Below are 24,150 nucleotides of genomic sequence, written 5' to 3'. Positions count from 1 at the left end.
ATAAATGGTCAGTTTTCAGAATGGAGAGAAGTGAATAGTGGTGTCCCCCAGGGGTCTGTACTGTTCAACATATTCATAAATGATCTGGAAAAAGGTGTAAACAGATTATACAAAATTTGCAGATGTTACAAAACTACTCAAGATAGTTAAGACCCAGGCAGATTGCGAAGAGCTACAAAGGGATCTCTCAAAACTGGGTGACTGGGCATCAAATTGGCAGATGAAATTCAATGCTGCAAGGTAATGCACATTGGAAAACATAATTCTAACTATGCATCTAAAATGATGGTGTCTAAATTGGCTGTTACCACTCGAGAGAGATCTGGGAGTCACTGTGGATAGTTCTCCGAATACGTCCACTTAATGTGCAGCAGGAGTCAAAAACGCAAACAGAATGTTGGGAATCATTAAGAAAGGGATAAATAAGACGGAAAATATCATGTTGCCTCTATATAAATCCATGTTACGCCTACAGCTTGAATACTGTGTGCAGATGTGGTCACCCCATCTCAAAAAATATCTAATGGAATTGGAAAAGGTTCAGAAAAGGGCAACAAAAATTATTAGGGGTATGGAACTGCTTCTGTATGAGAAGAGATTAATAAAACTTAGCAGGGATAAGGACCCAGGGGTCCTGATGCCCAGGTTCACTGTAATACTTCTCACTACTGCAGCTGAGCAGGTGTGGAATCCCCTCCTCTAACTCTGTGGAAGCGGATCCTCTCAGGGTTCACAGGCTGATCTTGCCTATTATGTCATTGAGAAGCTCACCTTCCCTGGGGGTGGGCTCAGGATGCTGTGGGCACCCCCAGGCTAGGGGGAACATTGCACTGCACTCCCTGGTCGAGTGAGGGAGGACATACTGTAACTAAGTACCATGGCAGCTCCTCTGTATATAGCTCCCGGTGCGGGAGAGCTCTCTGCCCTGCCCTGCACGGCTCCTGCTGGGCTTTGGAGCAGATTCTTCCTGTTGGCGTATGTGCAGTGCACCTCAGGATTCCTCACCGAATTTGCTCACTGGTCGGATCACTAGCTTTCCTGTCTCAGGCTGGGTACTGGTGGGGAGTATGGCATGAACGCTGATCCATGGCGAGCAGATTCACCCATGCTTAACAGTGGGCAGACACTAGTTCTTCAGGCAGCTTGTGTTTGGAAACCACATGGAGCAGAACAGAGCTGGGGCTGTTGAACTGAGAGGGGTACTACTGTGTCAGGGGACAGCTGAATCCAGAAGAAATCTGCCCCTCTCCCCGTTGCGTCACTGTCTGTTCCTGGGGAGGGATGTAAAATCCCAGGCCGTGCTGCCCGGTTGGTACATCACTAGGACTGTGCTGTGTCCCAGTGAGTGCATCAGCCCAGCACAATCTGAGTTCTGTTAGCAGGCAGGGATGGGCAGGCCCAAGCAGTGTCGTGGCTACATTCCTCTAGGCTGGTGTGGTCACTGGGGAGAAGCACTGCCTTGTACAGGTGGAAGCTTTCCCAAGATAGGGGAGTTTCTTCTGGCAGCTGGGGCTGTGAGGTGGGCAGGGCTGGAGCAGGGAGGCTACCACCTTATCCTGTTTAAATCCCTCCTGTAAAGCTCACCTCCTCCAACCGATCACTCCAGTCGGGCATGGGTTGGGTGTGAGGCAAACTGAGACCTTAACTTTGCTGCCAAACTCCGCTGGGCTGATCGCAACCACAGCCTCCTGCCTCACCCCCTTGCCAGATTCCCCTGGGGGTTGTGGCCTGTCTGCCATGCAGGTTGGGAGCTCTTGGGGGTAGGAACTGGCTCAATCATCACGTCTATAGAGCCTCTAGCACAGTGGGGCCCTGGTCCTCAATTGGGGTTCCCAAGTGTTACCGTAATATGACTGATGGGAGGCAGGGGGAGGCGTGTGGCAGGCATGTCTGACTGCAGCTGTATCTGCTCAGAGAGCCCCTGCTGCCCCTTGGGGCAGGTCTAATGGCCATTGCCCTGCCAGGCTCAGGGGCTGCTCTCCAGCCCTCCCTCCCACAGCTAGGGGACAGGGCAGTGAAACTGATTTGTGGAGACTCCGGAGGGAGCCAACAAAGGGTTGAGCCAAAGCTGGACCTGGGCTCTCGAAGGCAGCAGCAGAGCCCCAAGGACTAGTTCAGTCCCTGGTGGAAGGCCCAAGGAGGGAAAGCGTGGGAAGGGTGTAATGCTCAGAGGAGGATCTGCCCAGACTATGTGAGAGGGTGAAAGCAGGAGAGATGGGACCGTGTGAAGGAAAGAGGAACTTGGATTGACTAACCAAACCCATTCCTCTGTCAGGAGGGGTTCCCTCTTCATCTCCTCAGGGAGCAGTAGAGCCCTGCCCCTGGAGTGCAGTCGGTCCAAGAGACATAGCAGTGGGGTTAAGTGGGACCTGCCGGATCTCTGCTGTCTGAGTCCCCTGCTCTAGGGACCCTTGTTGGACTGGGTCTGGCTCAGACTTCAAAGCACTGCCCTGTCTCAGCTTTGTGTGCAGGCTCTTCCTCAGCACAGGGCAGGGAGCTTTCAGATTTAGAAGTGGAGGAGCCCTGCAGGCTTTGGGCCAAGCTATGTGTTGCGTGGCTCTCTGAGCTTATAGGAGTGTGGCGGATCAGGAGGAGGGAGTCAGTCAGACAGGTGGCCCTTGCTGCTGCTCCCTCTCCTTCCCGTGAGTCTCCCTGGTTTTGGGATCACCCGAGGTGCCAGGTGAGCAGCGTGTAGAGGAGGGGACTTTGCCCAGTGGTTTGAGGATTTATCTGCTTCCTTGTGCAGGCTTGGGGGGAAGCTGAGCAACAGCATCACCATTGGCTCCCCTCCTTGCCCTCTTTGGGGAAGGTTAACGGGGTGGTTCCTGCCCTGCCTCATCTCCCCGTGCATAGTGGGCAACCAGGAGCTGGGTTCTCTCCTCCATCCCTGTCCTGGGCTCCATTACCCCACAGTTCTCCTTTTGCATTTTGAAGCCTGCATTGCCAGCACTAGAGTACTTAGCCTGTCTCCTCCCAAATGTGCCAGGGATCCAAGGGCTGGGTTTCCTGCATGCCTAGGACTGGGTCCTTGCTATCCTGGGCAGCTGCCCTCTGCATTTGGCACCAACAGCATGGTGACTCCCAGCCCCCCCTGCCCCCCCATTAGCCAGAGCCTGCTGGCTCCATGACCATTGTCCCAGGGCAGGGAAGTGGGTCTGACTGGCTTCATTTCTCTTTGCCCTTCCCTTGCCGGAGAGGGGCAGGTGTGAGGGATTATTCTTTGTAGTCACTGCTTAATTGCCTCGTTATTGTGCTGAGCAAATGAATCCTGGCATCAGCTGAGCGTGACCGCTCCTAGAAATGCATTCTGGAGTTGGCAGAGTCCAGCTGACATGGGAGAATGGCCTCGTCCAGAGACAGGCGCCTGGATCGATACCAGCCATCAACAGGTGCAGGAAGCAAAGGGAGCTGTGTACGTGGCCGTGGGAGGATTTGAATCAACCTGTGACCCTGACCACCCCCATGCCCTTCACAGCTAATGCTCACATACCCCTTTTCTGTTTTTCAGACTGTCAGCATCAATAAGGCCATTAACACACAGGAAGTGGCTGTCAAGGAGAAACACGCCAGAAATATCCTTTTCAGAGTTGGCCGCAGCACAGGCGAGTGTGGGAGTCGACTGGAGACTGGCTGGAAGGCAGCTGGGGCCGGGTGGAGGTACAGGTGTGGAAGTGAGCAGAGACAGGGCCGGCTTTAGGCCAATTCCCTGGAATCGGGCCCCATGCCTAAGAGGGCCCCGCACCGGCGCCTTTTTAATTTTTACTTACCCGGCAGCACTCTGGGGGGTCTTTGGCAGTGGGCCCTTCAATCGCTCCGGGTCTTCGGCGGCATTTCAGCGGCGAGTCCTTGAGTGCCACCAAAGACTCGGAGTGCTGCCGGGTGAGTACGAATTGAGCCCCACACCTGCTAAAGCCGGCCCTGGGCAGAGAGCAGCCATCATAGCAAGAGCCCCTCATGGATTGGCTGTGACAGATGTCTCAGGGTTCCCCTCTGCTAAATGGAGGGGTTAGAGCCAAAACCCCACTGGGATCCCCTCTACCCAGCAGGAGGAAGAGTGGGATTCCTGAACGGAAGAGTCCGAGTGGGCAGGGGAGGGTGGTGGTGAGTAATTCTGGCACGGCACTATCCTTTCTCTCCCAGTGCTGTAGCCTTGCTCTGAGCAGGTCTATGCCAGCTGCTGCTTGAAGTTGTGTCCAGGCTTGGTGCTTCCACACTGCTATCCCTTCCCCCCTCTCTCCCCCAACCCCAGAGCTGCCCCAATGGTAGCAATGGTGGTAAATGTTAGCGTGGAAAGGCCTAGCCAGGCAGAGGGGCCATAGTTGCAAGAAGAGGGAGGGTGTTGTCATTCCTTGCTTGTTACCTCCACCTTAATGAGCTTTAGTGCGGTTATAAATACCAGGTGTGCTTAAGCCTGAACAGCCCAAAGGTCTGAATAGTTCAGATCCCTCTGAAGAAGAATGTATTTTGGCAGCTCTGCGGCTGACCGGTAGCCAGGAGCGTGCAGCAGGTGCCCTCCAAATCATTCCACTTTGTAGGGAGAAGAACTGGGGAGCATTTCGCTTTCTGAACCCGTGAGGTTCGGCATCACCCAGATCCCAGCTCCAGGGCCAGGCAAGTGGGGGCAGGCGAGACCTCAGCCTAGAGGCTCTGGGGACTGGTGGATCCTCTGAGAGTGTAGCTGAAGCTCCTAGGCCATTGCTGTCAAAGCATGGAAGGGTTCACGACGAGCGATACCTGCCACTGCTGGGAATTGGGAGCTGATGTTTCCCCTAGCTGGAGAGACAGGGCCCCAGACCAGCCTGGACTCAGTGGCAGACCGAATTCTCCTAGACACTCTGGGGGCTCAGCCCCAGTGTGGGCGTGGGGAGATCTTCCCGGGGGGAGTCTCTTTGGAGGGGAGAGGGCGTGGCGCTGGAAAGCGGGGCTGCTTGGTTTGAACCCCCATGGCACAGTGTGTCCTTGGGCCTTAGGCAGTGACTTGGGAACGGCCTGTCGCCTCTCCCTCACTGGGAAAGACCAGAACGTCCCCAGCCGTTTGAAGTTCTCTGCTGCCTAGCTGAGGCTTGAGCTCTGGGCTGCAGGTTGGCTGGCTGTTGTATGGGGAGCTCAGCTGGTGGGGCTATGCTCATTCCACCTTCCTGAAGAGAAACAAGCTCCAGCGGCTTACAGAAGCAGCCGCCTTGATTTATCTGACGGTGGGGTGTCTGTTGCAGGGCTGTTTCTAGTCTGGCATTCTGCATGGGGCCTTTTTGTTTTTGTCTCAGGCCTGTTTTCAGTGGGAAAGCTGTTAGTGCCCGAGGACCCCAGGCCTGGAGATAAAGCTCCGCTGTGGTCCTGTTGGCTCTTAGCTTGTTGGTGCAGCAGGCTGCCTGTCAGGCCGATCCCCTTTCTGCATTCCCAGTCTATAGCAAGAGTTAGCATGGCTGTTCTTCTCCCCAGAGCACTACGCAGGGGTCTGCACTGGCCTCACATGACAGGACCTGCATGGCCTGTAAACAGAGCTCTCAAGTGTACCAGATTTAATGGGACGTTCTGTATTTACACTTCATCACGATGCCTGATCTACTGAGGTGGGCAGTGAGAAACTGCTTCACCTCCCCTGCAGAACAGCTTGTAGTCAAGGGAGAGCAGAGAGGGCTGGAATCCAGGGATCGTGAGTCCAAGTCTCATCTCTTCCATTCACTGCTACTTCTGCTTCTGTGCATTTCACACCCCGTATTGCTGACCCAGGCTTCAGCCCCCTGCCTTCTGAGACAGACAAGGATGAGCCCCTCCCAGTTTGACTGAGAAATTGCACAAGGTCGCTGGAGGCAGAACTGATGTGGACCCCAGATCTTTAATTTAGCACACCCAAATTTCAGTCACTCAACCATGGTGCTTTTTAGACTGACGGTGCCAAATCTGTGAGCTTTGCTGTCCTATCTGCAGCTATCCTTCTGTCTTCCCTGAGCCGGGATCAAACCCAGGAATTGTGGCGCCCCACCCACCTTTGCTCTAGCAAATAGTTGAGTAATCCACAGGCAGTGTGTGTCACGTTCTCCCTCTAGTGGCTGGCCCACACAGGGGGGAGCAGCTGCTGCTTCAGCTCGGCAGCCTGGGCTGGGGATCTGAAGGCCCAGGACGGATGAGGGGCAGATGGTACATAGTAGGTGTGTGTACGGCAGGGGGTTTCTGGGCAGTTCCAGTGACAGCTGGGGAAGAAAGCAGCCAGGAGAGAGGAAGAGCGGCTGTGGGTTCCAGCAGCTCTGCTGACTGGTTTGGGTTTGGAAGCACGTTGTTGGCTGGTGCCCTGAAAGTATCCTGCTTCCTTTCCCGGTACAGCAGGGCCTGTGCACTCCAGGTACCTAGTGCCTTTTGCTGACTTGTGCTGGTTCATAGAATCTCAGGGTTGGAAGGGACCTCAGGAGGTATCTAGTCCAACCCCCTGCTCAAAGCAGGACCAATCCCCAGACAGATTTTTGCCCCAGATCCCTAAGTGGCCCCCTCAAGGATTGAACTCACAACCCTGGGTTTAGCAGGAATGCTCAAACCACTGAGCTATCCTTCCCCCTCATTGTGTGTGTAGAAACCTCTCCACGGAGGGGATTTCCTTGTTGCTCTCTACCTCACGCTGCCTTGTGATCCAGAAGATGGGAGGGGGTATCTTGGGACATAAGAAACAGCCATAACCAGGTCAGACAAAGGTCCATCAGCCCAGTATCTTGTCTACGACAGTGGCCAATGCCAGGTGCCCCAGAGGAGTGAACCTAACAGGCATGATCAAGTGATCTTTTTCCTGCCGATCCATCTCATCCTCTGCAAACAGAGGCTAGGGACACCATTCTTTTACCTTCCTGGCTAATAGCCATTTATGGACTTACCACCATGAAATTTATCCAGTCCTTTTAAACTATTGGTTATGTCCCAGCCTTCACAACTCCTCAGGTACGGAGTTCCACACGTGACTGCGCTATGTGAAAAGAACTTCCTTTTATTTCTCCTCGTAAATCTGCTACTGTTAATTCACTTTGGTTGACCCTATTTTGGATTATGGAATAAGTAAATAACTTTTCCTTATCCACTTTCTCCACATCACTCGCATGATTTATATACCCTCTATCATATCCCCCCTTAGTCTCCTCTTTCCAAAGCTGAAGAGTCCTAGCCTCTTAATCTTCTCGTGATGGGACCCTCTCCAAACCCCCTAGTCATTTTAATTGCCCTTTTCTGAACCTTTTCTTAGTACTAGATATCTTTTTTGTAGGTGAAGGAGACCACATCTGTACACAGTATCGAGATTGGGGCGTACCATGGATTTATACTAAGGGCAATAAATGTATTCTCAGCTTATTCTCTCTCCCCTTTTTAATGATTCCTAACATCCTGTTTGCTTTTTTTGAACCGCCTCTGCACACTCAGTGGACATCTTCAGAGAACTATCCACGATGGACTCCAAGATCTTTTTCCTGATTCGTTGTAATTCTAAATTAGCCCCATCATATTGTGTATATATAGTTTGGGGTGTATTTTTTCCATGTGCGTTACTTTACATTTTATCCACATTTAAATTTCATTTGCATTGTTGCCACAATTCACTTAGTTTTTGTGGTTTGATCTTTTTGAAGCTCTTCACACACTCTGCCTTTGGTTTAACATATCTGAGTAGTTTAGTATCATCAGCAACTTTGCCACTCACTGTTTACCCCTTTCTCCAGATCATTTATGAATAAATTGAATAGGATTGGTCCTAGGACTGACCCTTGGGGAACACCACTAGTTACCCCTCTCCATTCTGAGAATTTACCATTAATTCCTACCCTTTTTTCCCTGTCTTTTTAACCATTTCTCTAGCCATGAAAGGACCTTCCCTTTTATCCCATGACAGCCAGCAAGCCTTATTGTCTCTGGGCTATTGTGTTTTGTTGGTGTCCCTGTCACTCCTGTGCACTCCGAGCTAAGGCATTGGCTTTTCCTTAGCCTTCCTCTCACCATGCATCCTGGGAACCCACCACGAGAAAGGAGCTCAGACCTTCTGGTCTGTCGTCAACCGACTGCCCCTCTCCAGCAATGCCGTGCTCTGTTGGAAGTTCTGCCACGTGTTCCACAAGCTCCTCCGCGATGGACACCCAAATGTACGTGCACGGCCGTGTTGCTGATAGTCCCAGATGGGGGGCGGCACAGGAAAGGAATACTGTGATTGCCTCAAGTGCTTTCAGCCCCTATTGGGTCAGGAATAGGAAGACCTGAGAGGCCACCCAAATGTTGCCAACTCTTGTGACTTTTATTGTGGGCTTTGCAATATTTTGGTGTTTTTCTTAAGGCCCCAGCTCCTGGAGTCCTGTGACTATGAGAATGTCAGCTTGCATTTAAAAAAAAAAAAGTACCAGTTGCAGAGCAAAGCACAATTCCTAAAGGTCCCAAAGCCGGGAAGGTCCAAAAAATCCTCCAACCATTTATTATTAAAAAATATTGTGATTTTTAAGCTGGTCTCATGATTTGTGCACTCCTGGAGTTGCCAGTGTGCACTCGTCACTGGAAAGTGGGGGGAGTGAGGGGAGATGAACAGAGTGGGAATATGTCTGCATTTATTGCCTCCGTTCCCCCACCCCCAGCTTTCTAACCTGCCCCACATTATATGTTTCCGACTCCTACTTCCTTAGAGTTTGATGAGCCCCAGCCTCTCTGTCCTGCTGTGCCGTGGCCCCTGCACACTCCTGAGTGCTGTCAGGCCCAGCTCTGCAGCAGACCAATGACAAGAGTAGAAAAGGTTAATGCATCACCGCCTCCCCTGCCCCCCTAATCCAAAAGCTGAGCCCTAGGAGGAGACAAGTAGTCACCCCAGGACTAACCCTGCAGCCCTCACCATTCCCTGCCAGTCAACCAGCGCTCTGCTCACCCTCATTCTCTCCTCTCCGCTCTGCTAGAGGCCTTGAAAGCCCACTCCCTCAGCCATGTGGATTTCAACAACAGTAATGCTGTGCCTCCCACCCCCTTCCATCAGAGAGTCTCAGGCCAGTTACAGTCAGTGACAAAATAAAGCCCTGTATGAGGTGGGTAAGATGGGATGGTCCTCTCCACTGTACAGATGGGGAAACTGAGGCATGGAGTATCAGTGACTTGCCTATGATGACACAACTTGTCTGGGACAGAGCTGGGAATAGAACCCAGGAGTCCTGATCCTCATTTCTTGCTCTAATCAGTAGATCAAACTTGCCCCACTAGCTAGAGCTTTCCCCTCTGGGGCCAGGAGCCCGTGAACATGGCTGGCTCTCTGGCAGCTTCTGTGCCCCTTCTTTACTCTCCAATGGCCTCCTCTCATTTTCCCTTCCAGGTCCTCAAAGATTCTGTGAGGTACAAGAACGAGCTGAACGACATGAGCAGGATGTGGGTGAGTGGCTGGCTTGCCATGGGGGAGTTTCCTCCTGGATGCCAACTGGCGCTCATGCTGGGAGGTGGTGCTAGGAAGCCCTGCGCCTCTTAAAGGAAGAACAGCAAGCCCTGGTGGTGGTTTGCCAGGTACTTTGTCTATGAAGCAATAGGCAGAGCCTGACTGAAGCTAGGCAGACAGCTGCCTTCCTCCTTCCCCTGCCCTAAGGCTGCCCAGAGTGTCTCTCTCCCCCGGCTGCGAGTGGTGGAAGCCTGTATCACGGAGAAGCAGTTTCAAGCTGAAGCTCGCTCCCCGTTGTCAGTGTGATTCGCGTCTCCCCCCAGAGAGACGAGGCTCGGATCATTGTGTCCTTGTGTTGTGACTCTAGGAGGCGGGGTCGAAATCGGAGACTTAAAGTCAACGCTGCTTGGAAATCAGAGCTCTGCTTGACTTTCTAAAATCTTGGCTCCTCGTTGCTCCAGAATGGCTTGGCCTAGAAACGCCAGATCTGTCTGGCCGGGTTGGCCTTGCTAAGAGGAGGGACCCAGCCTGAGTGCATTGGGCTGAGTTTACTGTGAAGAACATTTATAACAGAGCTCCTGCTGCTAGGCCCAGCCATAGGCGGGGCGCTAAACAGCAAACGGAAAGGTGGTGAGGCTGGCCTCCAAGAGGGGGGTTGGAGAGTGTCAGGGTCACAAGGGCAGCTGGAGTAGCCGGGAGTCCGTGCTTACCCATATCACGTGGAGGGGCACAGGGAGCCTCGGTAGCCTAGTGGAGATGGGGGACATGAAATGGGGCAGGTGAGAGAGGCCATGGCAGGCGGTGAGTGCAGGGAACCTGGGGAGACAAGGAAAGGCATGGGGGTTAAAATTTTCAGCATGGATAGATGCCTCTTTCCCTGAACCATTGTCCTGTATGCTGTCCACTAAGCTGATACTCTGCCCAGGGGCCTTCACGCGGACCTCCCGTGGGCTTGCGAACATCTGGCCAAGAGAAATCCTTTGAGGAGCCTCACAAAATTTGTAAAAGATCCTAAATGGAGCAGAGCTCCTCTCCTGCAGAGGTCAGACAGAAACTCAGGATGAGCTGTGGGAGCTCGTTTTAAATGGATGGGGGCAGTACAAGAAATTCATAAACAAAAACTATGTGGAAGGCAAGTTATGGTTGAAGTTAGTTTCGCTGGAGTCCAGCGAACACCCAAAATATTACCCTGGCTTCACAAAAACACCCCAGCCCCTTAATAACCCAGATATTAGACAGGCTGGATGCTGGCAGCTAAAGGACCTGGTCACCCAGTTCTTTACTCTTTGTCCTTCACAATGTCCACCCAGCCTTAACTTTTGCCTCCTGATGCACTGGGCCAAAATTTACACAGAGATCAAGATGATACAATTGTATAATCCCAATTCTCATTCCCGGGGTCCATGTCCAGTCAGAAAAGGGGTGAGTTTGGACTCTGCACAGGGTGTGGACTGTTGTTTTTGAGGAGGCTGGGAAAGGCACCAGCTCATTCTTAATACGTGAATGGCGATTATTTTGGTTTGACATATTCCTGATGTATCTGCTAGCAGTGTGCAGTCTCTCCTGAGTGACTGTGAAGGCAGGAGTGTCTCTGCTTCACTCCCTGTCTCGCTGGGGACAGTATGGATGTTTGCTCATTTGGGGTGGGGGCGGGGGTTCTCCAATAATCAGTTACAAAAGATTCCAATCCTAACAGCTAATTTCACCCAACACAGAGTTTCGAGAGGGTAAGGGTCTTTTTTGTCTGGCGGGCACCAGATGAAGAACCTTGGCGGCAGTGGAGCACTCGCCGAAATGCCGCTGAATTTCTGCAGCATTTCAGCGGCAACGCCTCTCGATGACGTCACTTGTCGGTGGCAAGTGGCGTCATTGAGAGGCGTCACTGCCGAATTTCTGCACCGCCAGCAGGCACCGAGTTGGGGACCCCTGGTCTATACTCACAACCTAAGGTGCTTTGGGAAGGCCAAATCTAGCCACTGGGCATTCTGTTACCTGGCGGAAAACAAGTCAAACCTGACCAGCAACTTGCAGGGGACCTATTGCCTTCAGTAATGGCTCTTTGCACAGGGGGCTGCATGAACAGAGCCCTGTGGAAGTCAGTGGAGCTCCACAAGGGCATAGGTGTCAGCTGCATAGGCGCTATTGCAGAACTGGGGCCCAGTACACCAGCCATGGTGCCTACTGTTGGGGTAAGGGCTGAGATAGGAGCTGTTTAGAATGAGCCACGCTTGCCCTGCTGCCCTCTCTAGCCACATCACAAGGAGTGTGTTGTCCTGGTGGGTTTGGTTCAAAGCTGATGTGAGCAGATCAGGAGTCCTGTAGCAAATGCAGTTGGTTGTGCAGGATCCTCTTTGGGAGGGGGTGGCATTAGGAGATTCCTCTCCCCACTGCTGAGTACAGTTTCTTAATATTGTAAGATTTCCTTGGTACCTGAGCCGGGGTGGCAGGAAAGCCTGCTGGGCTGCTGCCAGTTCCATGGCTTGTTGTGGCGTCCCACCACTGACCGTTCAAGCTAATGTGGCAGACGAGATTTCAGAGGAAAGACCAAGGAGCTACCCGAGCAGGTGCTGAGCCAACTGATGCCATGAAAATGCATGTGGTTGACTTGGGTTATGAAGCAGAACTGTCAGAAGAATGAAAAGCAGCAAGCAGGATCCACACGCTGCAGCCAGAGAGAGCAACAGGCGCATGGGGCAGAGGCAGCCCAGTGTTAGGCTCTGTCTGGGAAGTCCGTGTCATCAGCAAACCCCACTTCTTTTGACAGCTTTTCCTATACCACGCTGTGGAGAAATGGGCTGCAGTTAGATGACCAGTCTCTTTCCACAGGCCAGAGATGAATTCACTTATTGCTAATAGGCTAAGCCTGTCCCCACAAAGGCTCCTGGGTGCTGTACGGTACTAAGGAACAAAAAAAAAAAAAAAGTTCTCCGTGGTTCTGCTATAACACTCCCTCCCCCCAACCCCAGTACCCTCTGTGCAGAATGGAGAGCCAGAGCTGGGAGGCGTTAAGTGACTGTCATTAAAATGAGTCAAACAGGAAGGATTACGAATTCCGAAAAGAGGCAAATGAATTGGCAGCGTGCACACCCAGAGAGACGTGCAGGCAGAGTCCTGCATGACCAGGTGCACAGACACGCACACAACTTTTTGTCTTGCTTTGGGTTCCGCTCTGTCCTTTGACAGGTTCCATTCATTGAGGTTTTCCCTTCTGCTCCCAGGGATGTGTTCGTGTGATGCTCACCAGTGGGCAGCAGATTTCGTGTGCTCCCAGCACATCTCTGCTTGCCCTCCCTCTCCCCACCACCCCCAAGCAACTCCAGTGACTCTTCTCTGCTGGGGCTGAATGTGGCACCTTTCCTTTTTCTTTGATTGTGAATATTTTCCCATCCCCCTCCCTGGGCAGCAGGTGTTATGCACTCATTGCCTGCTTTGGTTAGCATTAAACCAGCCCTGTGCAAATTGCTGCCATTGGAAACAGGTGAGTTGCCATCTCGTCGCTTTGTAAGTTAGTTCAGCCATTTGTTCCCTGCCCACACCTGTGAGCCTTGTGCCTGGAAGTGGTGGCATAAAGCTCTGCTAGGGAACCAGGCAATGAGGTTAGCCCAGAAGCAACAGATGCTCAAAGGGGGCCCACTGTGAACTGTAGCCTGGCAGGCTGGGGGACCACGTGCTCTCAGAGCCTAGCGTGCACGTGGGGCCAGAGCCAGTCTCAGATGCGTGTGAAGAGCTTCCACTCACTTCAGCTTCAGAATTTTGCTTTCAGTATGAATTGTTAAAACAAATACAAATCTAAGGTGTTTAACCCCCCCTCCCCTGTACCAAGGTGGCGCTTAAACCCCAGCTCTGCAGAAGCAGGAGACTTACAATTGCAACGCTGGTACCAGGGCCAGCTAGTCTGGCTAGGGGTTCTGCCAGTCCAGCAGCTAACTTGGCTGAATAATGCTTCATGCAGAAGGGGACCATGCCAGTTAGTCTCTGAGTGAATACATCTGGTGCACACCTCATCCTGAGACCCTCCCAGAGGCTGCCTGAGCCTGTTCACCCTGATTTTTAAACATGGTATCAAGATCTTCAGGGATATGTTGTGGGTAGAGGTCACATATCAGAACTTAACTCTTCTGAGCCTTATCATGCCATAGTCCAGGGTATATGCAAAGGTGACAACAGCCCTCTTGCCAAGATGCATCTCAGCTTGTGGGTAATGTTCTCCTAGTGGGTGGGAGAATATTCTGAATCAGTGATGTATGCTCTGGTGTATGCCACATGCTGTAAAGATTCATTCCCTAGTTGCTGTGAGGTTTTTCCCCTTTCCTGGGCTTTTTAACAACATGCTGATCGATCTGTCTAGCAGACAGAGATGAGCATGGTAAGCACCAATCATTTTGGCTTGGTCTGGCACTGTCAGCAATTGTGTTGCATGCAGTGACCTGGCTAGCTTGGGAAACAATGGGGAAATGCTATTGTGTGTGTCCAGTACTGAAGCAGCAGCCGCCCTGCTCGGAGGGCAGCCAGCAGAGCTCAGGAGCTGGGAGCAAAGAGACCTTGTCCTGCAGTGAGTGCCTTGGGAAACAGGGAGCCCTGGAAACAGAGAATGTGGGCTGCAGATAGTTTATTGGTGTAGAAAGATTAGTGACTTGAAATGTGCAACTTAAGTAAATACAGGGGGTGACGCACCCAGTTGCTGAGCCATGTGGTCCGTTTGTGTACTGGGGTGAATAAACAAACCCAAACTAGAGGGAGGACAGGAATGTATAAAGCACAAGGGGAGATTTTGTAGGCCTGCGTCTTAAAGGCGTCATGCAGTTCCATAAAGTGCCGGCCTCTCCAGTAGGGAAGGTGCAAACCTTGGCATCCCAGAGCAGGTGTCTCACCAGCATCAGACCCTGGTGCCTCATTTTCTGCTTTCTCCTGTTCCACAGAGTCATCTGAGTGAGGGCTATGGGCAGCTGTGCAGCATCTACCTCAAACTGCTGAGAACCAAAATGGAGTTCCATACGAAAGTAAGGCCGCTTCTCATCCTCGCCTCCTTTCTTCCCTCCTCCCCTCCAAACAGACCATTCTCTTCCCACCCACATCTGATCCATTGATTTGGTTGGGAAATGGACCTGCTTGCAGCAGGGGGTGGGACTAGATACTTCCTGAGGTCCCTTCCAACCCTGAGATTCTATGATCCATTCCAGGAAGCTGAGGTCTGGTGCTGGGGTCTGTTGCAGCTCTACCCGTTCAGTCCCCCAGGGGTACATTCTCCTACGGGAGTGCTGAGCAGCTGGTGAATGTGAGGCCTGCTTAGCCCATTTGCCTCATGGAGCTGGTGACTAGCGTGTGCTGTGTGGGTGAGGGCGCCCGTTACGCAGTGCAGCTCCTCGGCGTGAATCCAGCCTTGCCAGGTAGCTGACTGCTGGATTCAAAGTGTAAGTGCAGTAAGAACGCCCTTTGGGGAGTGGACAGGGCTGGACGGGAGCTAGGGTGCAGTGGGGAAAGCTGTACCAGTTCCATGGGTAGAGTTATCCTGGGGTGACCCCGGGGGGACACTCGCAATCTGGTAGAAGAGCAGCCTTTTTTTTCTTCCTTCAGTTTAGCTTAACCCCTTCCCGTGCCATGAGCTAAAGAGGGGTTTTAATGGGGTAGCTGCACTGCTTTAAATTCACCCCTGACATGAAATCAGAACAACTTCCCCATGTAGACGAGGCCTTGCAGCTTGAGTTAGCAGGTGCCTGGGTGTAACCGCTTTATGGGCGGGGAATACCGCACAGGGCTCAGGAAATGGAAGCCTTCCACTGGGGCTATGGTGGGTCGCAGCTCTCTGGACTCTCGCAGAGATGGGGCACTCACACTAGGACTCCATGGCTGCGTGGCTTCTTCTGGAGATGACACCGCCCCTGCCCCCACAGTCCCCTCCCAGGGGCAGTTTCAAGCACGGAACCAATGGCAGCTTGTGCTTGGCAGCAAGTCCCCAGAAGGAAGCGCATGTGGATTTGTGCAGAGCTGATGCCATAGAGAGCAGCCTTGTATCCTGTACAGCTGCGAAGCCTGGAACCTGTGGAGAGTGCTGGTGTGTGGCCTTCTGCGCGGTTAGGGAAGCATCCCATGGAGCCACTGCTCCTCTTCTGCCGTGCTCTGTGACTGGCTCATGCAAGCAGGGAGACGTGTGGGGCCTCTAGTGTTGAAGGGGAAGTGAAACCTAACCCAAGTGCCTGTGGCCAGGTATGAATAACACGGGAGACGCAGGTGGGAATGGCCAGGTGCAGTCAGCAGGGCTTTTCCTTGAGGGGGGTGCTGTTTATCAGCAGATAGCAGTACAAGCTAACACAAGAACACGTCCTCCGGGCCGGGGTTCAACCCAGCATGAGCAGCCCAGCCTCCCAGTAAGCATCCTCTGTCTGCTGGCTCCTAAGCAGACCGTCTGTAATCAACCAGGGTGCCTCTGCAAGGGGGAGCTGAGCTGAGCTCCAGTCCTTGTTCCCCAGGGGCAGGCAGTGCCTGGCTCTGTGACCCCCACTCAGTGCTCCGAGATCGCTTTTCCCGGCTGGATTTGTGGATTAGATTTTGTTTCAGGGAGAGGATAGCGTTTTGGTCAAATCTGCTGCAGCTTGAATGCAGGCTGTTGTGCTGCCCTGAAGCCAGCCTGGCAATAAGATTTTTACAGCTGCCCACTTGTGCTCAGTAAACATTCCAGAGCACCTCATACAAGAGTTGGGGTGATAGCCCTGTTGTCCTGGCCCATTACACAATGGCTAATCACATGCCGCACAGCCTGTCCCAAGCTCGTGTGCATTGTGAGCTGTTTAAGGTGAGTGGCTGCATGGATGAAGAAATCTCTGTACATCGTTTTCTAATCAGAGTGTGCAGGTGAGCTCTGGGCTCCTGGGCTGAAAGGTGCTGAGCGAACGTTGGTTGCTCTGTGGGAGAGTGGGGAACCAGCCCGAACTAGGGTATTCCTGTTTCTGGTCTGTTTGCATCACAAGCTCCTCCTGAATCTGTTTAGAATGAGACTCCTCACAGGTTTGCTAGCTTCCGGCCTGCCGTTGTACCTCCAGCCAGCTCACCACCACTGCAGCCTTTTTAGCAACAATCTCAGTGGGTGATGGAGAGAGTATTATAGGAAGGAGTCTGGCATAGTACTGAGAAGGAATGTGTGGATTGAGCGTATTGTTAAGGCAGCTGCTTTCTTATGCCTGTGATATTAAAATAAAGGATGGTCTTTTTTGTAAAAGAATGTACCGTGCAGTCTCTGTATATGTGTGTAAAAAACGAATGCTGAGCACTTACATCGCTCCTGTGATCCCTGGATCGTAAAGTGCAGCAACAGGAATAATAACTGGCTATAACTTACTTGGTACTTGGAGTGGTTTCCCGCTTTAAAGCTCTGTACAAACACAAGTGTCCCCTACATCTGTGGGTTTCTGAGCATCTTGCGCTGTGGTGCAGGTGAGCTCTGCAGCAGGGGCAGGGTGCAGCTGCTTCTCGGGGCTGCAGTCTGGGGCCTGCTGCAGCTGTGTTCCCTATACACAGACGCTTACTGCTCCACCTGATGGCAATGGGGTGGTTGTTGCTGGTTTGGCCTCATTCTCTCTCAGGACTCTTGATTATAATTGCCTCTAAACAACTATTTTAAAGCTGCCTTGATGCCAGGCCGATGTTACCTACCCAAGATCTAAATCTAATTAGGGCTGTAATTTAGCCCTCCCTGAAAACCACCTGGAGATGATCATTTGGTTACCAAGGTGGCATGTAGAAAAGGCTTCATCTTCTGGAGCAGTGCTACCAGCTATCTCCTCCCCCATGTGCTTGGGACAGATGAGGTTACAGATTCTCTGCTTGGCTCTCTGCAGCTAGGAAGATCATGTGTCCTACATGCTCCATCATCTTCCACTGTAACCCAGGAGTCTCCAACATACAGGCCAGCTACAGATACTGATCCTACCTCCATGGCCGTATCGCTCTTCCCCAGGAGACAGAGCCGCTAGGCAGAGCAATAGAGGCACCCTGCCTAGAATGGGGAGGCTGGAGGGCTCAGGGCAGTAGTGATGAGATAAGGAGCTGTTAGATTCTAGTCCACTGGTTCGAACGCGGAGTGAGGCAATAGGAACCAAAGTTGCTGCCTCCTGCTGGCTGTGCAGTGGCCTCTTTGAAGAGTTGGTGGCCTCTGAGTGAACAGGTGTCCAAAGCACAGTTAACCCTCTGAGCCTGCATCAGAGCCTGTAGCCAGCTGGAGGAGGTAGGCGCAGCCAGCAGCAGATGGGACACAGTACATGTGGGGCACGAGAGGAGGCAGCTGCCAGGGGAGCCCCAGAGCCCTTCTCCTGTAAGTCGCTGCCCAGGTCAGAGCAGCTGTGCCACGTAAAGTGTGGCCCTGCTGTGAAACTTCGGCATGAGGTTGTGCTGTGCAGCTGTGCCTAGCTGGGCAGAAACTAGATGGATGTGTGACCGTTCGTCACTGTTCAGTTTCTTTGAAGCTCATTGTGTGACTGTGTATGTGTAAACTGCAGCGGCATTTTCCTGCATTGAACGCTGCCCTTGGGCGCTTTGGTGGGAGCCAGCGGGGTGGCTTTTCAAATCCAGAGAGGGAACGTTGGCTGGGGGCGGTGAGCACTGTCACTGAGGGAGTCTGCACACCTGGGCAAAACGTGGCAAGAGAAATACAATCCCTCTACCTACAGCCCCACGGTCTCGGAGCCAGCTCTGAGCCATCCCTCCAGACCCAAAGACAAGGGCAGTTCTGACCTGAGCCCCTCCGTTGGGTGTTTGGAGATCCCTGCCGGGCGCACACAGCCATTCCTTCAAACACCCCCGGGGTATCAGGGATCTGCCTCTAATCAGAGGTGGCTACTTGGTCTCCACTGTGATAAGGGCAAGTTTAAAAGGCACATGGGTGCCTGGGGGCCCCTTGCTCTGACTACTCCCTCTCTTTCCTCGTGCAGAACCCCCGGTTCCCAGGCAATCTCCAGATGTCTGACCGGCAGCTCGATGAGGCAGGAGAAAACGACGTCAATAACTTGTAAGTCCAGAGCACATGAATCCGGGCACGTCCATGATGGGAATTACTCCTGCCGTAGCCGAGAACCCAGCCACAGGAGATGTGACGGGGAATCTCCAGGACCCCATCAGGGTCTCTCCCTGGCATTGCTGTGAGCCACGGGCAGAGGACTTGGCCATGCTAACGGGAACCCTGGTGCCGTGCGTGCCCATTGGCTGAGGCTGGGACATCCCTCCTGACCACCCCTTATAAAACAGTACTTCACAGTAATGGTTGGCTGGATGCCCCCCTCCTCCCGGGCTGCTGGCCAACTCCCTCCACTCCCCAGGGTTTTGGGGGAGGGGGCTGGGTGACCTCTCTTTTGTTTGTAACATTCTTGTGCCCTCTTTCCTAGCTTCCAGCTGACGGTGGAGATGTTTGACTATTTGGAGTGTGAGCTGAACCTGTTCCAGACGGGTAAGGCTCTCACTTGTTCTGCACTGTTGACATACAGCTGTGGGGCAGGAGCAGCCTCACCGGCTGCTGCGGTGATGTCCCTCTCTGCCCAGCTGAGTGCAGCCCTGATGGCCAGTGTGTATGGGGGTGGGTGTCAGAGTGTTTGGGGTCCCAGTCTAAAGCTGCTTTCGCTCTGTGTGTGTGTCCGTCTGTCCTGCCTAGGTGTAGGAAGGGAGTTGGCTGAGGGCGTCTGAGGTCATCTGTTTTCCATGCACTCCACCAGAGTTATTATTAGCTGAAATAATTTCATGTCAGACCAAATGTGCCTGGCTCCTCCCAGTCTGCCCAGCCGCAGCCTGTCTGCCCTCCGTTCCATCCGGCTGTGCCAAGCCTCCAGGAACCACCTCCACCCTGTGGCATGCTGCACTTCCTCCCCGTACCTCTCCTTGGTTTGCTTCCCATCTCTGAGTTCTCCCAGGCTTGAATTTCTTCCTTTGCCCTTAGCTCTGGGGTTTATGGCTGTCATGACGAGAGAGCAGCTTTCCCCTTGCAAACCCATCACAGAGATGCTGTGTGCTTCAGGGCTTGCTGTGATGAGGGGGCAACTGGCTCTGCGGCGTGTGCTCCTACGGGTTGCAGTGGAGCAGAGAGAAAATAACGAACCAGTCTCCGCTCAGCTGCCATGTGCTTCCGTATAGTGCTGTAGGATTCTGCTTGTTGGGCTGAGTTTGAGCAGGGTGATTACTGCTTGCGCTGTGCCACACAGGGCTTTGGGCGCGGTGGCTGTAATAGAGTGGAGGGCTTTGCTTGCGCTGGAGCAGGCGTAAAGCCATATGTCAGCGTACGGCGGTTCCTGGATGCTGCCATTTCATATGAGCAGTGCTACGGTTGGGTCCTAGCACGGAGGGTCCCCGAGGATGTGCTTTAATAGAGTCAGCGTGGTGCAGCTGTCTCGCAGTGCTAAAGGCACGTCCAGCCGATGAATCCGGTTGCGTCCTGGTGCTGAAGGGCTCTGTTGCAAGGGACTGTCAGGGCCTAGTTGTGGTAGGCTTTACTCCACTGGCATTACTGCATCTCTAGCAGGGCAGTTGGGCACATGTGCTGGAATGTGGTGGGGGGAGGCAGGTGTCTCTCCAGACAGCAAGTGGCCTGGGTCTGCCCTGGGATGTAGCCTGGGTGATCCTGTCATGTCTGTTACTGGCTCACGCACGGTGATAGTGCAGGATAAGGGCAGGCGAGATGGTGCCTTTGTGTGTCGTGGGCTCGCATGGGTAATGCAGTAATCCTTGGAGGGGCAGGCCTGGTGTGCTGGGCTGCAGTCACAGGGCCAATCTGGGGGTAACACCATGCTCCAGTATATGCACCCTGCCACCAGAACGGGAACCGAGGGTAACAACAATTAAACTCATGGAATCAAAGCCCAAACAAGGTGGGACTCCATAATGGGGGGCCCATACCCACTCCTGACACAAACCTGCAGGGTGAGTCTCTTTCTTTCACAAACTTTGGTAACATTTGTACAGTTTGTCACATCAGAGTCTCATTGACCTGAACTAAGGCAGCATCTAGCGTTGCCATGATGGCTCACGAACACCACTGAACCGAGCCCCCTTCGCTAGCCCCATTGTACAGACGGGGAAGGTGGGACACAAGGCTGATCAATGACTTGCCCAAGGGCCATAAGACAGGTCTGTGGCAGCCCTGGAAGCAGAGCCTCCATCTCCTGACTGCCAGTCCAGGGCTTCAGCACGTGCCCCTCCTCCTTTCCCTTCCTCCATGTCTGCAAGGGAGCAGTACAATGCTGCTGTGCCTCTGAGTGAGACAGGGCTCTGTGCTGGCACCTCTACAGCCATGCGCAGGTACTCGTCTGATCCATCAGCTTCATAGCCCCACTGGGAAGGAGGGAGGCCTTGTAATGAATTTGGCTTTGTTTTTCTGCTGCTAGCTTAAGTGAATTAAGCAGGGCTAATATCATCTCTGCCTTTTTACATCTCATTAGTGTAGCTTAGTTTCTGATTTACTCTTAAATCGCTGCTCAACTTCCCTGCTAATTACCAGAGATGTCACTTGATTATCCGAATGGGAGAGGAGGCAGGCAAGCTGGTGGAAATCCAAACTGACTCCCTGCCTCCTGCTGCCTGGGCGAGGGTGACATTGCTAATTGTCCCATTGTGTGCATCCCCTGCTAAGGAGAGAACAGGCTGGCACGGTCCCCAAGGAAAGGCCCTGTGCTCCCGCTTGGGGGCGTAGATGCTTCAGCTGTCAAAGGAAGGAGATGAAGAGCCTGCAAGTCTCTATTTGATGCTGTGCATAGAGCACGGCTGCAGGTGTGATGTCAACGGCTTCCCCCAGCAGCAAGGCCTGCAGGAGGCACGAGAGGGTGGTGTTGGGGATGTGGAGAAACGTGGAGCCTCCCTGCCTGCCTGCCTTTCAAACTCCATCGCTGATCCCTGTTCATCTTCCTTTGGGGTCCTGCACTCCCCTTGGATCCCAAAGGTCTTTGTGATTCCACCCACCACTGATGTGCAGCCCCCTTTGAGCCAGAGCGCAGCAGCTGTTCATTCCTCAGCATGAGGTCCTTTGGCCTTCCTTTCGTTCTGGAGCAGGATGGTTGTTGTCGGTGGGGCCTGCCGCCAAGGGGGGAGACAGGGACAGATCCGTGTGTCCCTAAGGCTGTGTTGTGCCACCCGATGCCTGCCTCATTTAGGAATAACACATTACAGAGGAGCAGGGGTTGTGTCTGTCCAGCGTAGGCAGACTCAAGGATCTCTCTAGCGTTCGCTGGGGGCACATCTGGCATTCAGCACGGGGATTCTGGGGTGAATTCTTGAGACGTTGGCACTGGACTCAGTAAATGGGCAGACACCAGGGGAAAGGGATCTTTCTCCAGGTCCTCCCTATCTCTTCTCCCATCTCTCCAGGCATCCACTCTCCAGCAGGAGTTTAGAGGATGTGCATAGCGAGGATGTCATACAGGACCTCTCCCTTCAGGCAGGTGGCTCGGCAGGTATGAGTGCCCCATGGAGAATGATGTAGGACCCCAAAGCTAGCAGCTCGACGCCCATATGGAGAAACAGAAGGGGCACGCACTTGCTAACCCTGTCAGCCAGGTCTGGGTTGCAGGGGGAGAGCTATGCTCATTGCCAGGCGCTGGTGCACTCGGAAGGATTTCCTTGTGCCATTGGTGCACTGATGAAGTCTATCCCGCCCTTTCCTAGCATCCCCAGAGGGATGCTGATGTCTGCCCCTAGATTTCTGCTCTAGCTTAACAAGAGTGGAATGGCTGTACCCTGACTACCTGGCATTGGCCGAGTGGCTCTGCACTGCCACATGGGAGAGCAGGCTGCTCTCAGGCAGAGGCCGCTGTTGGAAGCAGCATATTCATCCTGTGGGAAAGGAGGAAATGTCTCATAGAGCTCCCTGCACCCAGCCTGTGGGAGTTCTAGGCCTCAAGTCACTGAACAGCAACCCTTCCACCCAGCCACAGAATGGCACTGAGGGGGTGCGAAAGGCAGCTAGAGGGGCAGGGGTGAAAGAAGAGGAAATATGGGACTCCGGAGCGCTCCAGCAGGAAGGGGAGAGGAGTGACTTGCTCTGGGTGCATGATGAGACAGGACCAGGGAGGAGACCTGGGCCCCGATAGGGATGTCTGTGCAGTGCCCTGTGCCCACACGCAGCGGCAGGCCCAGCTTTCAAGCACTGGCTTTTCTGGGGGGAGCGGTACCTTCCACTCAGAGCCAGCTGACCCACCCCCATCTGCAGCAGTTACTCCTTAGGAAGCCACGAAGCTCAAAGCTGCTCCATTTCAGCCAGCACCTCTAGCTGCTGTGCGTTTGGAAAGTACCCTACAGCCCTTGCATCCAGATGTAATGCTGTGCTGCGTGGGAGAGGAATCGGAGTGTGCTGGCAGAGTGAGCCGGCAGCCAGGCGAGAACCACGGTCAAGGCGCCTGCAGTGGCCTCCTTGCTTAGTGCAGATGCAGCCATTGGAGAGATCACTGGCAGCCATCACTTTGAGAAGCTCTGGACAGACCTGCATAGACAGCAGAGTTCTCCAACTGTCCATTTAATTAAGCCAAGGGCAGTGGGGAACACAGGGCCTTGCCCACCCCGACTAATTTCTGCCTAGCTAATCTAGCGCTGGCTGCCTCTAGCAGCCTGGGAGTGCCACCGTTGTGGTGGCACTGTGCCCTGCTGGCTGCAGCATGGAAACAGATGCTTTTCTCCCCTTCCAGACTAAGGACCCAGTCCTTCAATTGATCCAGGCTGGAGGAGGCAGACGTGGAAGAGAGATATGGTATAATCCCAGTCCCACTGAAGTCAATAGATTTTCTATGATTTCTGTGAGCCTAGGATTTTGCCTGTTGTCTTTCTTCTCTGTCTATTGCAAATCAGCGTAGACATGAGCCAGCATTCTGCTCGCTCTGAGATGTCTCTGGAGTCCCCTCACGTTAGCATGCACGGTGCATCTCTGAGCCAGAGCAGCCTGCATGCTCATTGCAGACCAGGGACATGTTTCTGTGATCAGAATGTGACCAGTTCTCGCCTCACCGGCTCCCTCCCTACCTAACATCGTGCAATGCTTTGCCTTTCTGTTCAGTGAGAAACAAAGGGCAGGCAGAGAATGATTGCTGGGTACAAGTGAGGGGTGACTGATGCTCTGCCTGAAGGGGCTATGGACTGGGGATGGGATCAGAGCTTCAGATGAAAAGGAAAGAGGTCTGGCCTCATTCTTTTATTCTGCATAGAAGCAGCATCTGCCCTGATGCTGACTGGGATGCAAATGGTAAGTGATATTGATCCTGTTATGTCCCTGTTGAAATGGAAGGGTAAATTCATCCCAGTAACCTCTCAGCCCAGGGCAGGGTCCAAGTGCTGGAACATGGACAGGACATGAAATGGGCCATTGGTGTGATTTACCACAGCAAGCCTGTGTCCAGTAAACAAAAGTCCAGCTTTCCTCAGCCCAGCTAGTCCCTTCAAAACTGTTTCCAAAGAGGGGGGGATGGTAGAATTGTGCCAGGGGACTGGGTGTGCTTGGCTCCAGGACTGCGCACCCAGGCTGTACAGAGAGCTGTTGGTGCCTGATATGCCTGGTGGTTCTAAAGTGAAAACCAAGCAGAACCAAACAACATCTCCATAAAAGTAAAATCCCTTCCGGGCCTCCTTTACCCCTCAGGAGGGAGCAGAGAAGGACATGGCGCCAGTACTTTTGGCCCAGCTCCTCAAAGGGAGTTAAGCACCAAATTCCCTTTGATTTTCCTTTGCAGCTCACCTTAAAGCAAAGTTGCTCAGGTCACCTGAGCACAAACAAACAGCTAAGAAATGTCCTAGACAGTTACTGCAAAATGGTTTGTCTGCAGTATTGACTC

At 53.1% G+C, this 24,150-nt stretch overlaps 1 protein-coding gene across 2 annotated transcripts in view; it reads left to right on the top strand.

The window, feature by feature from the left end:
* The window catches only part of HIP1 (huntingtin interacting protein 1), a 70,527-nt gene that overhangs the window by 17,462 nt on the left and 28,915 nt on the right, over positions 1-24,150 (top strand). For both annotated transcript variants that reach the window (XM_032789683.2, XM_032789682.2), the window contains exons 2-7: positions 3,509-3,572; positions 7,969-8,111; positions 9,311-9,367; positions 14,287-14,367; positions 18,289-18,365; positions 18,739-18,800. In XM_032789683.2, the coding sequence (XP_032645574.1) occupies positions 3,509-3,572; positions 7,969-8,111; positions 9,311-9,367; positions 14,287-14,367; positions 18,289-18,365; positions 18,739-18,800 (484 nt within the window). The remainder of the gene's footprint in view (positions 1-3,508; positions 3,573-7,968; positions 8,112-9,310; positions 9,368-14,286; positions 14,368-18,288; positions 18,366-18,738; positions 18,801-24,150) is intronic.

This window comes from Chelonoidis abingdonii, chromosome 20 (assembly GCF_003597395.2).
Source record: "Chelonoidis abingdonii isolate Lonesome George chromosome 20, CheloAbing_2.0, whole genome shotgun sequence".
In the NCBI taxonomy this organism is placed as follows: domain Eukaryota; kingdom Metazoa; phylum Chordata; order Testudines; family Testudinidae; genus Chelonoidis; species Chelonoidis abingdonii.
The sequence above is the reverse complement of the archived record's forward strand: the minus strand, read 5'-3'. Positions and strand labels throughout refer to the sequence as shown.